At 39.6% G+C, this 14,819-nt stretch overlaps 3 protein-coding genes across 5 annotated transcripts in view; 2 read left to right on the plus strand and 1 right to left on the minus strand.

Moving 5' to 3' along the window:
• stx8 (syntaxin 8) overlaps positions 1-4,474 on the minus strand; it is a 42,586-nt gene extending 38,112 nt beyond the window's left edge. Inside the window, exons 1-4 of the mRNA XM_056371387.1 lie at positions 4,342-4,474; positions 3,408-3,507; positions 3,203-3,297; positions 2,884-2,994 (exon numbers count right to left, since the gene is read on the minus strand). Coding sequence (XP_056227362.1) covers positions 2,884-2,994; positions 3,203-3,297; positions 3,408-3,507; positions 4,342-4,358 — 323 coding nt within the window. The 5' untranslated portion in view covers positions 4,359-4,474. The remainder of the gene's footprint in view (positions 1-2,883; positions 2,995-3,202; positions 3,298-3,407; positions 3,508-4,341) is intronic.
• A 1,641-nt stretch (positions 4,475-6,115) lies between these two features.
• LOC130166064 (TBC1 domain family member 24-like) lies at positions 6,116-10,845 on the plus strand. 2 transcript variants are annotated; one of them, XM_056371377.1, is made up of 11 exons: positions 6,116-6,367; positions 6,581-6,789; positions 6,916-7,177; positions 7,350-7,466; positions 7,575-7,991; positions 8,117-8,356; positions 8,508-8,663; positions 9,298-9,361; positions 9,521-9,619; positions 9,741-10,050; positions 10,182-10,845. In XM_056371377.1, the coding sequence occupies exons 1-11, from the start codon at positions 6,162-6,164 to the stop codon at positions 10,355-10,357; spliced, it is 2,256 nt and encodes a 751-aa protein (XP_056227352.1). In that variant the 5' UTR covers positions 6,116-6,161; the 3' UTR covers positions 10,358-10,845. The 2 variants fall into 2 exon arrangements, with proteins under 2 accessions (XP_056227352.1, XP_056227353.1); XM_056371378.1 differs by having other exon boundaries at positions 7,353-7,466.
• Positions 10,846-11,015: 170 nt separating this feature from the next.
• On the plus strand, positions 11,016-14,771 carry LOC130166067 (zinc finger protein 501-like). Of its 2 annotated transcripts, none has more exons than XM_056371384.1 (3): positions 11,016-11,511; positions 12,474-12,531; positions 12,651-14,771. In XM_056371384.1, the coding sequence occupies exons 2-3, from the start codon at positions 12,483-12,485 to the stop codon at positions 13,724-13,726; spliced, it is 1,125 nt and encodes a 374-aa protein (XP_056227359.1). In that variant the 5' UTR covers positions 11,016-11,511; positions 12,474-12,482; the 3' UTR covers positions 13,727-14,771. The 2 variants fall into 2 exon arrangements, with proteins under 2 accessions (XP_056227359.1, XP_056227360.1); XM_056371385.1 differs by having other exon boundaries at positions 11,016-11,158.
• The last annotated feature ends 48 nt before the right edge of the window (positions 14,772-14,819 follow it).

Raw genomic sequence — 14,819 nt, forward strand, 5'->3', positions numbered from 1 at the left:
TGATTGAAAAATACCAGGTTAGTTTGCACAGAGTGTAAACAGTGCATGTTAATCTGTCACAGGAGTGTGGACTGCTGGGGAGGCTTTGCTCTGACAAAGTGACAGACCAGAGAACTCACTGTGCTGTGCAGTACTAAACGCCGCTGTGTGGTTTAAAAACTATTCTTCTGCTAATAGCTTAAAGCTGTGTTTCAGAACCCCCACCCCCACCCCCACCCCCACCCCATGGCTGTCTTGCAGTGATGGGTTCATGGTCTCTGTGTAAGGCTGGATTTAACTATGTCTGTTGAGAGCAAGTCGTCTGATGGTCAACCCCAGAAAAATTGACCTGAGCCATATGTTGGTTTATCAGTGACTATGGAAATAATACTACCACTATAACATACTATGAGTGTTTGCTGTGGTTTTGATGTCCAGTTAGCAAAGTTCAGTCTTTCAGTCAGCCGGTCAGTAAATTCAAATTAAAAAATTAAAGCCTTTAAATGTCCTTCTTTTGCTTGATTAATCTCTTTTTTTTTTCAGTAAAAATTTATAAAACTGCTTTTATCTCACCCAAACTCATGCATCTCACTGTGTTTCACTGAAGTGGTCAGTAAAGCATTGTGAGACCATTCATAAAGCTGGTTGGCTGAGCCTGATACCATCATTGGAGTAGGTGAAACAAGGCATTCGGTGTAATCTCTCTGACATGTTTGATTACTATGACGCTGTGTGCCAGCCCTCCACTTCCTCCATGCAAGTGCCCAGTGTGTGAAGATCCAATTAACCAACCAGTGGGGCGCGCCAAAATCAGTCAGGCACATCTCTTGGCAGCAACAATCTCTTGGCCTGAGCACCCAGGTCCTGACTGAGTGACTTGAACAGGCGAGATTTAACTAATTACAACTATTTCCAGTGCAATCACATACAAAGGAGAGGTTAGTGAATAATGGAGGAAAGGTGGGGTGAACTGAGCCTTCAAACCTAGGCGCCATGTCCTTTTTTTCCTTAGTCTGAAATGGAGATGCTTAGAATGTATTGTTTCCAGGATAGATTAAAGTCCCCTCTGCAACCTCCATCTCTTTTCATCTATCCAAAAAAAAGAAAAAAAAAGAAAAAAAAAAGAGCGGCTTAGGTTATCCAAGCATGGTCAATCCACCCCCTCCTACATTCTGTCCGTCCTCAGAGACCACACAGTGGGAATGGGTCCTACTCACAAATCCAAATTACCCACCACATATCACTATTAAATTTAGGTCACACTGAGCAAACTAAAAACCATACGACCACATGATTACAGTTTGCCAAGCTAATTTATTAGCAAATGTCATTTGAGAATGTTTTTTTACAGAGCCTTTTATGTAATTGGGTGTGTGGTCTGTAAAAAGATGAAAGCCTGTGTAAAGCACTGCTAAGCAGATCAATCCCAAAACCAAAGCTTGTGAAGATATCAGAAAAATGCAGTCTCTTATCAAGGCGTCAGTAAAAGTGTTCCTCTAAACTGTGATGCTTGGTCTCATTCTACCGTCATTTCAGTTATTCCAAAAAACATTTTAAAAAAAATCATCTATGGCCACAAAACAGATTTTTTTCTATAAACGTTGATGCCTCTGAAATGTAAAAACAATAAAATGCTCATTTATAAAACAGATATGAGAAGCTAGATGAAGTTAACAACAGGATATCATTTCCTCTTCCCTGTCCAAACAAATATCACCTGGCCCGCACCAGGTCAAACCTTACACAAAGTAATGACTGCCTGCTGCCAAAGGTTCTCCAAAGCTGTCACACTGACATGATATCAGATGATAAAGAGGATATCAGTTGTGGCATCCAGCTCCTTGATTAGCTCCATAAGTATTAGAATAAATGCTCAGTGGAGAGTTATAAACTGTAAACTCACTCCTTCTTCCATTATTGTTCATCAACACACAGGCGGACACACATACACACACACATTCATATGAATGAATGTGTGTGTGTGTGTGTCCATTTCAGGGGGTGCCAAATGTGTGATCAACAGTGCAAAGCGAGCAAATCTCTTAATGAAAAAGATTGAGCTATGAAGTTAAGCACCTTGTCAAAATGGCAGACAGGCACTTCCTTCCGAGTGATAGCACAGGGAGAGGTCACGACACATGGGTCATACCGGATGTACAAAGACTTTCACAGAAAGTTAGTGACCAGTGACATATCATCAAAGCAGAGAACAGAGCCTATGACCCCTCTGGTCAAGGACATAGACAAGATAATGAGAATTCATTATTTTTAATTGGGCAACCAGCACAGGATTTTATGTATAAAAAAAGATATCTGAGAGGAAAATCACAAAATGAAAGTTGACGTGTTCTAAGCAGGATGCCCCCTGAAGCATCATGGGGTGATGCTTTGTTTGGCACTTCTGATACTGTTCAACAGTAACAGACCGAGAGGGTAGACCAATATTCCTGGATTTTCTTTAATTACTTAAGCTACAAGCTGACTATCCCTGCACTTTCTTTTTTTCAACCAAAGTGCTGTTCATTTGGGCTATTTCAGACAGCAGCATGGCTTTATAGTTAAAGAAATTACCCTACATGCATATAATAAAAGTCACAATCTACATCAATGAGCATTTGTCTATGGTTTCTGTGGATAAGTCACTGTGAATTCCTACCAGCTACAGGGGCTGCAAGGAGAGGGACAAGTGAACTAGTGAAATATGAGTAGTATTTTTAGTAGTAGTATTTTTATTGATAAATATGTTGAGATTCACAAAAACCTTTAAAATTTGGATGCAATGGTCTAATTGTCAAAACATAGTCTTCTTAGTCAATCAGAGGATACTTACTGAGATTTATGTATTTATTTTCTTAATTTTTCCTCTCATTTAGGATAAAAAATAACCTGCCAATATTTCAATACCTGGAAGGTTCTGGCTCTGCGATGTCTCCCTTGAAGGTGGCATTGAGTTGCTTCTCTTTGGTTAGCAGGTCATCAATGAGGTTCTGCCTCCTGTCAGCTTCTGACTGCATTCTGGTGAGGACATGTTAAGGTCCTGCCAAAGGTCAACATTACTTTCTAATAGGGAAAAGTGTAGCTGTAAGTGTAGACCTTTTCAAAACACTCTGATGCCCTCTATAGGAAGACAATGGCTACTGCAAGCTAAGGAAACCTCCATCCCAAAATGTAATCTTGGTCTCATGACTTCCAAAGTTTGGAACATTGTGGCAAGAAAGGATACATGCGCCGAGATGATGAAGCTCGCAACAAACTCTCTTTGAGCTGGGCGATATTCTGTTTCAGCTTCTGCAGTGAGGCCCGTAGTGTCATGTTGATCTGAAAAGACAGAAGATATTCACACCAACTGACTACTAGAGAAAGAAACCTAACTATATCAGGAGAAATTTGTAGGCAATAACACTTTATTTGTGAATGTAGCACCTTACCTTTGCAGGGTTCCCCCCTGTTCTCTGCTGCCTGTTCCTTTCATGAATGTTTTCTGCTATTTCCTGTGACAGGCGACAAGTGGCATCATAGTTCTGTAACCTGTAGGTCAATGAATGGGACAGAGGTGTAAATTGACCCATTATTACTGACTCATGACAAACAAGCAACCACTGATAAATTAGGGTGGCAAGTTACATGATCAATGTGGTAATCAAGAAAACTAAAGACTGGATCCCTGGTCAGTGGGTTGGCACAGGGTGAAGACAAATGATTTACGTGTTTCCTAATGCTGTGCAACCTATGAAAATATAAGAAGTGTATAATACCTTACAGCTCAAGGCAAGTAAATACACTGTAGTTTGTCTAGCAAGCTCATAATGTTCAGTGTTCAATTTTCAGACTGTCAGAAGGGTTTTATTATCCCGTTGGTCTTTTTTGATCCTGGAGTTTAATGAGTAAATATTTCATTAAGTGTTTGCAAAAGCTGAAGGAGCCAAACTGACAGCCTGAAAAGCTTTAGTTACACTGTATTAGCCTTTTATACAGCACAAATGTATGGAATTGTAGGGTGTTTATTGTTCGTATAGTTAGGTAGAGCGTCAGAGACTGAGCACAAGCGTAACATTTATCATGTGACTTTTTTAGCATTCCCTGTTTCCTCTTTCAGCTCGGCAAACGTCAACCTAAGTTTTAACCTGAATAGTAAATATAAAAACAATACACTTTCCAGCATATAAACACAAAACAAGATTATTTAATGGTTTGTTGAAGATGGACGTTATTGTAATTGGGCTAACAAAAACGTTAGTATTAATATGGAAGATCTAGCTACCACTTTAGCTAGCAGGAAACAGAAAGAGTAGCTATCAGGGTTAGTCGCGTCATTTGTAGTAGTTAATAATACAGTTGAGCGCTTTTGCACCTATAACTTACCACAAATCCTGAGACATTATGATAAATGTTGGCTAAGAAAAGAAAATCCACTTAGTATGAACCATCCGGCAGTAATCACCAGCAAACTGTTTCTTGTTTGGGTGTGACGTCACTACGGCAGGCTGCGAGGAACAGTTGACTGCAGTGTCGCGGTTGAACTTTTCAATGCAATTGGATTGTTTATATTTACTATAATATACATGACATAAAGTGTATATACATTTAATCAACTTGCACATTTGAGTACAAAGAGTTGCAAATGATATATTATCAAAGAAATGATGATCAATAATAAAATCTAATAATAAATAATAATAAATAATCTAATAATAAATCTTCTCTTCAGAAATTTGAACTCAATAAAAACCTTGACAGGACAGTTCATACTGCATGCAAGTAAAACAAGTAATATGTTTAATGTGAGTATTTACAACTTGCACGCAGCAACATTTTCCACTCTTTGTAGGAAAATTCCTTTTCATTTACTGGAAGAGATGCTTATTTGTTTGGCATATGAGAATGAGCACCTAAGTAAAAAGTGATGTCATGTAAACAGAACATTTTTCGTATAATTGGTCATTTTTGTTAAAAGCCTCTGAGCAGCATGACAGAATACACAGAAAGTAAAAATATCTTGCTAAAAATGTTTGTCCTTTCAGACTTCGTCACAATATGGGTCTCCACAGACTGAACTGTATCTAATGTGAATGGTATAGTATTTGAGTATGAATTCATATCGCCCCAGCCTCCATGGAAACTGACATGAAGGAATGACTGCATCTTCACTCATGGTGCGTAGGAGTTTGTTTTTCAACTGAATTACATGTGAAGCCCACATATAAGATAAGTACTTGTAGACGTTTTATGTTTCATAACCAAACAGTGGTTGTGTTTGGATCACAACATATATCTGTTTTGTAGAATAATAACCTTTAAAAGATTTCTTGGAATAGATTCATTTGGCATTTTGATGCAGTTTCAGAGAAAGACCAATGTGATAAGATGAGATAAGATATAACTTAATTAAACCCGAAGGAAATTCTTGTGCCAGGTTGCTCAAAATTACAGTAACATCTAGAGAAGTGGCAAAAACAATAGTAACAATACAAAGCTAAACATAAGTGAAATATATTAACATATATGAAAAAAAATATATACATACAAGATATAAATATAAAATCTACTGAGGTGTAAAACCAGATATTGCACATTATTGAGAATAAAGATACAGATGTTTAAGTGAGAAGAAAGTGACATTAATATTATTGTTGTTGTTGTTGATTTCCTCTTCCTAATGACCTTATTCTGAATAATGAATGTTTTGATAGATTTCCCCATAAAATAAATCAATCAAATATAAAGTTTGTCAATTGCAATAGCAATGAGCAGTCCAATGTATAGAGTGAGTGGATGCATGTAACATAAAGATAACAGTGTATAAATACATTGCAGTGAGTAGGGTATTTGAAGGACACTAGGCCAAATCATGTGTTTAAAAAGGTGCCCGTGTTTTGTCATGTGATCTGGAAATTTTAATGCCTTGCATTTTGGGTCTGCTATGGGCACCAATGTGGCTGCTGTCTAGAGACTGACTACTTACTTCTCAGAATGAGATGCATGTTGTATGAAAGTTAAACCAGGAAAATCAGTGGAACCTTTCACTTTCAGGGACTGAAATCACCACAAACAAAACCATGCTTGGCTGACGTGGCCACCACCCACAGGCTTATATAAAGCCCTGATCCTCCTCTGAATGTACAGTCAGTAACAGGAGACATATCACGTTCTTACTTGCATTTCTTTGAAGAACAAGACTGGATATGATTCATGTTTCAAGAACGCCAGAGTTCTCCAATTGTGGAAATATGAATTCAATCTCAATGCACACATCCTCTACCCAAAACCTGGACTCTATGGTAGGAGGCAGAAGCAGGCAAAGGTCTCACTCCTATTACAGCCCAGAGGACAAGAAGAACTATGGTGTGCAGACACAGACAGACAAAATCTGTCTAAGACCTCGCTCCAGGTATGTTTTCACATTCTATTTAAAAACCTGCACTGTTTTTGTTAGTGATCATAGCAGAGAGCAACAGGCATGTTTACTTATATTTATGCAAATTTGTCCTTTAATGTTTTGGCAGAATTGCACAACAAGCAGACCACAGTCAACATAACAAATACACAAAAGAGGTACAGAATTACTCAATAAATAATTAATACTGAATCAACTGCTTCCCAGGTCCTTTTACAGTTATGAAACATCAGAGCTTCACTCCGACTATGACATGGGAAACTTTGACCGGTCCAGTCCACTGAGACAGAGAGCAAGCTCCCTACACCAGCATCACATGACCAAGAAGGAGAATAAAGAGGGGGATGGGGCTAGTGTTCGAGTCACCTTTAAGAAGTCTAAACTAAGCAAGCATTCACCCTCTAGAGAACTAAGTGGTACTGAAATAATGTTTTTATAATGGCATGTAGATTCTACTCCCAAAATGAGAATGATTTTTGAAAATTCAATTTACACTGTTTAGGAAAATAAAGATTAAAGCTATCCGTGCATGTTTTGCTTAGGGAGCAAAGGCAGTCTCAAGTCAGTGTCCATGATGACCATCTCTGAGTTGGGCAACTGGGAGATCTGCTCCAGCTCAGGGATGAAATATGGACAGTTTGTGGACTGGGAGATGATCGATCCTGAAGCTGCAAAAAGATACCAGCAGATCCTGAAGAGTGAGCACCAGCAGCTGAAAGCCATGGGCCGAGGAGGATTCTGGGCCATGCCGCACACGTTGAGAGCCAAAGCTTATTATCACATCATCCACAGCATCAATTCCAGGTTAAAACGGTCACATTGTATATCATAAATTCGAAAGCTTAAAAATGTCTTTTCTGGTATGAAGACAGGCATAGAGGGGAACTGAAATGACTTTTGCAACACAAGTGTGTACATTTTAATATAGATCCACTTAACCAAATGATCATTATGTGAACTTATGTGATATCTGCAGCAGGTCTGGCACAGTAGACAGAGATGTCTTCTACGAACTGGCCAAGAAGCTCTTTGGAGAACAGAAAATCAGCTCCCACCCAGTCCCAGAGTACATGGAGGCAGGAGAAATACCTAGGTACTTTATTGGTTCATGCATCATTGACATGTTGCTTATACTACATGTATAGCTTATAAATAAAATTACTGTGCATACACTCACTGTGCTTGCACTTTTCTTATCCAGATACTGTCTCAATGAAGCTGGTCTGAACTCTGCTAAGAAGATCCTTCTTTGCCTGGGGAATTACTTCCCAGACATGAACTTTTGCCCTATCCTTCCTGCCCTGGTCTCCCTCATCATCCACTTCAGCCAGGATGAAGCTGAGTGTTTCCACAGTGTGTCCCGACTTATCTGCTACAATGACCCCAACAAGCGTTACATTGACCAGACCTTCCTCACCTACCGCGCTTCCTGTATGACCTTTGGAGACCTTGCTAACAGGTGTTGCAGAGGCATCCGTAAGCTTATCGCCAGCTCTCACCAAAACCTCTTTGAGTTCTACTCTGACTGGATCATGTGGATCTTTGCCGACCTTCCCTTCACATACGCCATTAGGGTGCTGGATGTCTACCTACTGGAGGGCTACAAGGTCCTCTACAGGTTTGCTGCTGCTACATATTCACATGTAATCAAAATCCTTATTTCTGAATACTTGATTCCTAATGACATAACCATTACTTCTGAGTAACAATACAGTAAAAGTATTTCAAAATCATTCTTTGAAGGGTGGCATTGGCTTTACTCAGCCTCTACAAAGTATCCGTCTCATCTCGAGTGGCGGACGTGGAGGACTTCAGAACTGATATGAAAAGGTTTGTGCAGAACGTAGCTCGCCACTGCACAGTCGAGAAGCTTCTGGAGGCGGCCTTCATGATCCCAATGGCCACTCGGAGAGAGCTCAACCTCCTGTTCAACGCCAACAAGGACTCTCTCATGCAAAAAGGTGTCAGCATCCACCAGAAGAGGTTGGTTAATACAGAAATTGATACAGAACATATCTGTGAGAGGAACTGATGAAATATAAGATGAAAGATCATTAATGTACAGAACTAATTTGAAATGCTCAAACTTCTTTTTTTCTTTTTTTTATCCCATTTTCACATATCATTTTTAAAGGCAGTCTGTCGAGTCAGTGAACTTTACCAACTTCAGCTCCAGTGTTGTGACAGGGACTGAGATGAGAGTCGTCTGGGCCTGGATACCTGAGCGCTTTGCCCTTTTCAGTCCCATTAGGCTGTATAATACAGCTGACCATGGAAGAAGCCTGGATTCGTAAGTAACCTTTGTTCAATACTCTAATCCTGCCATCTTTCATACATCAAAACCCTTTATATCTTTCACTTCTCTCTGTTTATGCTGGTAATATTAAAAGAGGCCAGCAGGTCATTATGGATCAATAAACTCCTGAACACCATGTGCCAGCAGTGAAAAACAGTTTCCCAGGTCTTGTTACGCAACAACAGAAAAGAGGCAGCCTGTTTTTACTATAAACATGTTTGCTTTGAGTGTGATTGTCAAGTGACTTACAGTTTAGTGTTGGCAACTTTTGTTTATGTACAAAATGACCTCAAGTTGAAACTAATAATCCCTAAATATGTGGTAAACTCTCTTTTATTTTGTTCCACACAGTTAAAAAATGTTCCATATAGAAAATGGTAATTTCTCAAACAGCTTTTAAGTGAGTTCCGGTTACATACAAGTTTGACATGGAGGGATATTTTATCCATTGTGATCTTGTCTTGCATTTGAACCTTCCACCTCTTAATAAAATACAGCATTTTCTCTTCAAATGATATACAGTGAAGATAGGCCGTGTCAATAGAATATTCATTTAGACATTAATGACACTGCAGTTTATGGGATATTAAAAACAACCCATGGGTATGTTTTGTTTTCTCTCATATAGATTCTATTCACACGTGGAGGGACATGAACCAGTGGTTTTAATGATTAAAACTGTGGACGAAGAGGTAACATACTGAATATTGGGATACATCTAATCATTTTACTACACATGCTTTTCCTTTTGGTTTCATCCTAGTTTTGAATCTAAGATTGTAAGGTTGTAAAGCTAATAATGATGATAAATTTTGTATAGAACTGAAATATTATTATTTCTGATTTCTCAGGTCTTTGGTGCCTTCCTATCGACAGATATGACAGAAAGAAGAAAGCACGACTCTGAGGAACTTACATATTTTGGAACCGGGGAATGTTTCGTTTTTACGGTGAGACACATTCCTGCAAGTCAGAGTCATTTTGTGTCAGCTTCATATCTTCATTGTCATTCACTGGGATGCCTCTTAAATTGCTATGAGTGTCAAATAAGAAATGTGATTACTCTTTCAGCTTCGTCCCAGCATGGAGCGCTACCAGCAGGCTATGGTCAACATTATAACCAGAAGAGCTCCCCCACAGCAGGTTCAAATCAGCAACGGTGCCTCCTCCCAGGTGTCCAAAAGTGGCAGCTCCCTGATCATCTCCACCATAGCCACTGCAACTCTGACCTGTCCTGCTGGGACCCCCCAGGACCCCAGCTTCCTGACGATCCCCTTCACAGCCCCATCAGAGGAACCCATTACTGCCAAAGAGCCAAAGAGACCCAAGGAACAAGAAGCCGCCATGTTTATAGCAGGCGATGACAGTCAGCTCATTATTGGTATGTCAGTTGAACATATTATTAGAATAATAGAATAGATAGGCCTCTGAAAAAACAGTGATGTCAAGTCAACAGTAATGTCAGCTGACAGTGTGTATGTGCGGATCTATGATGGATGTATCTTCTCTTAGGTGGCGATGGGGGGCATGCGCTCTGCCTGCAGGAAGACCTAAAGGGAGGATACACAGCATCTTGTGACACATTCAAGAGCATCCCACTCTGCAAGACACATTTCAGGATCCAGTCCCTGGAGGTGTGGGGCATCCAGAACTCTATTTCCTTTTCCCATTGCTTTCCCCCTCAGTGAAATAGTGGAGAGGCCGCCTTGCAACCATGCATCTTTTTGTAGAACCTGAACCAGTTTTTCTTGATGCTTTTTCAATGGACTTGATTTTTTTAATGTAAATTTCAAATATTATATATGAAATATTTATTTTGTGAAATACACATTTGTACACATATTGTGAGGCAACTGAATGAGATTTTACTTGACATGATATGTACAGGTCAGGTCAAGTTTATTTGTATAACTCTCTATGGCATACATTGTATTACTGAACTTTGAAAGTCTACATAAACAAGGGTCCAAGCCAAAAAAAAAAAATATTGTAATATAGGCCATCATATGCTTATTATCTCTTTTTTTGTCACTTTTTTTTTATCACGTGTTGTGTCTTCTCAGTGTATAATAAGTTATTTAGAACATGCGTGTCGTTGTAAGTCAGTGTATGATTTGGGAGTGTCTACTGTATCTGGCCAGTTTAACTTGGTCCACACATTTCCCTCTTAAATAAAATAATTACATGGAACATAACTCGCACTTTCTCCTCATCATTTCAATACCACAGCACAACGCAGGCATGTGCCGCATGAACAGTAAAATAAAACTGTAATAAATAACAACTTTCTGTTTTAAGATATAAACTTCCGAACTTACGTGGGGTATTTGAAGGTATCATGCAAGGGAGCGACGAGCATCAACCCCACACTGTCACAGCTTGCCTGGCAAACTGCTGCAACTAGCTATATTTAGCCGTGAATTAGGTTAAATTTAAAACGTTGCGGGGAAAAGATGTGACGAAGTTTGCTGTTGAGGATTGTGTGAGAGGTTGGACTCAATCTTACATGCCCTGCTGAATCTTCAACGGCTTAGTTAGCTGACGCGACAACGTTAGCTCCAGCTAAGTTAGCTAACGTTACCTAGCTCTTTTTGTGTGCATGCGTGTCCCAGATAAACACTCACTATCCGTCTGTTTTACAGCTACATCAGTGGTAAAATAGCTAACGTTAACCATGGGGCGGTCGGCGTTCGTCTGTCATGAGATGAGGTCATGATAAACTCAGTTCAAAGACATTTCAGCGTAGTTGCACTGCCTATGTGCAGATGTTGCATACTCTGCATTGACAGCGTAATCTTCTCTGAATCACCACCGGTTACTTTGCAATTCAAGGTGCACTCAGGTATCGTCAACTGAAATATATTTTCAGCGTTAAGCATTGTTTCATTGCGTATTTTCTCCTCTTTCCATGTTGCTGATGTGCAGTTTGATCCCCCCCAAAGTCAGCAGTATAAATAGCTGAGCTAAATAGATATTTGGTGAATCATATTAATAGTATCAGTCTCAACAGGCGATGCCCACAATGGGCCTTTGTTACTGGTTTATCCTGCTTTAGAGATGATGGGTATCTGGTAAAGAAGGCCACTCGTTGGCCAAAGGAATACCTCTGCATTCTCTCAGACCTGGCTTGCTTTTACCTGACATTACTCAGCTCAGATAATCAGCAAATAAATAAATCAGAAGAGTTAAAGATAGGGCTGGCTGAATGAAGAAAGTCACTGTTTTTAACAAAAAACCAAACCTAGCCTTCAGAAACAGAATGTGGTCTATAGGGACCTTATGGAAATCAACTTAATCAGACTTCTCTCTGTTTCATCAAATTATTGTCTTGCATTTTTTACATCCACATCATGACACCACCTCTTTTCCTTGGCTATTAAAAAAACAATAAGATGTCACTAACACATTGGCCAGGCTTCTGTATATGTTGGCCAATAAGACATAGCAGGACAGGAATGCTAAACTAGGTTTGAGGTGATTTAGAAATAGCAGAAACACAGATATGTTAGTTTTTCACCTGCAAATTGTCCCACTGGCTATGTATCTTGGTGACCAAAAATCTCGATAGATCAGTATCAGTATCATTTATGTTATGTGGTTATGTTAAAAAAAAACCTCAGCCAATACATCTCCATCAGATTTTTTTTTTTTTTTTTTTTTTTTTTTAAAGCTCCCCAATATTGACATCAATATCAGCCTGAAAAAATCTAGCATCACTTTAACCATATTGTACATATCTATAAAAATACCAACACTGAATTTCTGCTGTATAATACTTATTTAATTTTAGCACTTTCTCTGCAGGCTGCAGTCATGGGCCCAGACACTGCATCTGAGCATAAAACTGAATCTTCAGAGGAAAGTAAGTGTTCATGCTTCTTTTTATTTTCATGTGTTGTTGGTCAACACAACAGTTAACAAATCAGTCAATTAATTGAGCAAAGTATTCAGAAAATATTCTTTGATGTGATTGTTCCTCAGGTCCTGCAGAAGTCGTTGTGAAGGTAATCTCAGAATCAGATTCCGCTGATGCTTCGGCTGCTACTGAGCCAGAGGACTCTAAACAGCTAGAGAACCATATATCAGACAAGTGTTACCCTTGCTCCATCTGTGGCAAAGTATTTGACAGACCATCGAAGCTAGAGAGGCATAAACCTGTGCACACGAGGAAGCCTAAGACTCTTCATCAGTGTAAGCATTGTGATAAAAGTTTCACACAACAAGAGAAGCTGATCCGACACCAGAATTGCCACAATAGGACTAACAAGCACCCCTGTCCAGACTGTGGAAAAGTCTTCAACAGACCTTCAAAGTTAGAAAGGCATAAGCGCACACACTCAAAGAAACCAAAGGTGCCTCATCAGTGCTCATACTGCATGAAGACTTTCAGTAAACTTAACAAACTTGTGCGTCACAAGCGAATGCACACTGGGGAGAGGCCTTTCACCTGCTCAGTCTGTGGGAAAGGATTCTCTGAGTCAGGTCACTGCAAAGCACACGAAAAGACACACGAGGAGCAGCCAGAAAAGCCTCACTGCTGCCCGGACTGCGGGATGCGTTTCTTCAAGGCCTCAGAGCTACGTCGGCACTTCCGCTCCCACACAGGAGAGAAACCTTTCAGATGCACTTTGTGTGAGAGCTGCTTCTCGCGTTCAGAAGGACTTAAGAGACACATGAGGAGCCACACAGGGGAAAGACCATACAAATGCATTATCTGCGGAAAAGGATTCTATTCTCGACAGGATTTGAATATTCATGGGTTGACCCACTCAGGAGAGAAACCGCATCTTTGTCCTGTGTGTGGTAAAGGCTTCTCGCAGCTGGGCAACATGAAAGAACATGAACAAAATGTTCATATTAAATCAGAGAAGTATATTTGCAATGAATGTGGGGCAACCTTCACACGGTACAAGTCACTGACAAAACATCAGCGGACACACACAGGCGAAAGACCCTATCTATGCCTCACCTGTGGTCGCAGGTTTTCATGGAGCCACTCTCTAAGCAGACATCGGAGGACACATGCACACAGACAGATGTCTATAGACACATCCTAAGCTGTATTGAGTTTTTAAATGACCCTCTGAGGATCTAAGCAGTTTAAAAGAGATGCGAAATCCTCATGAACAGGACATTTCATCATCAAGCAATTTTCCTGGTGCGCAGTCAAGCTAAAATTTACTAAGTTTGGTGCATTGAGAGCTAATTTTGAAGCTTTGAAATGATTCACCTCGCTGCTTCCTTTATTTGTGCACAAAATGTCGGCCAAAAATTGTTAGTGCAGGACTCTCGTTAAACTTCTTCCTGTATTTTTATTGATCCAAGCCCGAAGGTGTTTATTGAACTATGTTGGCAGTTAAAATTAATATGTGCCTAGAATATGCAATGTTTTGCATAGATATGCTGTTTGGATTGAGTGAACACAGGTCATGTGGCTACATAAGTGCACTGCTGTATCTGAGGAAGATCTGTTCACATCTCTGTTTTATGACAAGTTTGGATTTACCTTTAGATAATGCAGAACAATATCTTTAATACAATATCATGGGATGAATCATTCAATTTTGACCAAGTCTTTGCAACTGTTGATTAGTGGAGGTGTCAGACTTCAGTCTGGTCTTAAGTGAATAGAGTGAACGTCTGCTTTCCATAGTGATTAACTTAATCTGATGTAAACTGCTACCTCACTTTAGCACTACCACAGAAGGTACGCAAACAAGATTTTTGCATATAGCAGTCCATATCAGCAGTGGTTCTTTTCCCTGCAGTTCTTAAAACAAAATTTTACTGTTTTGAATTTTGTTAGCCAGTTGCCCAGAATAAACAATTAAATGCCAAAAATAGACAATTTTCGTACTCGTATATGTAATTGTTTTTAATTTTAAGTAAATCTTAAAAGAATGGTTAATGCTATGCTGAGTCAGAGCCGGAAAGTGCTGCTACCCCGTATATTCCATGCAGGAATATAACCTCGCACTACGAATGGCAAACACCTATGGCGAGATCACTGATCGCTGTTGCTTGCAGTGGTTTGTACTGTGGAGTGCAGCAGCAGTTTTTCTCTGGTGTGAGTTGTGTACGATTAAAATTAATATAAAAGTCCTTTTCAGATTTATTTTTTATTTCAATTTGATTTTATTTTAAGGTGTA

Source organism: Seriola aureovittata, chromosome 3 (assembly GCF_021018895.1).
Source record: "Seriola aureovittata isolate HTS-2021-v1 ecotype China chromosome 3, ASM2101889v1, whole genome shotgun sequence".
Taxonomy (NCBI): Eukaryota; Metazoa; Chordata; class Actinopteri; order Carangiformes; family Carangidae; genus Seriola; species Seriola aureovittata.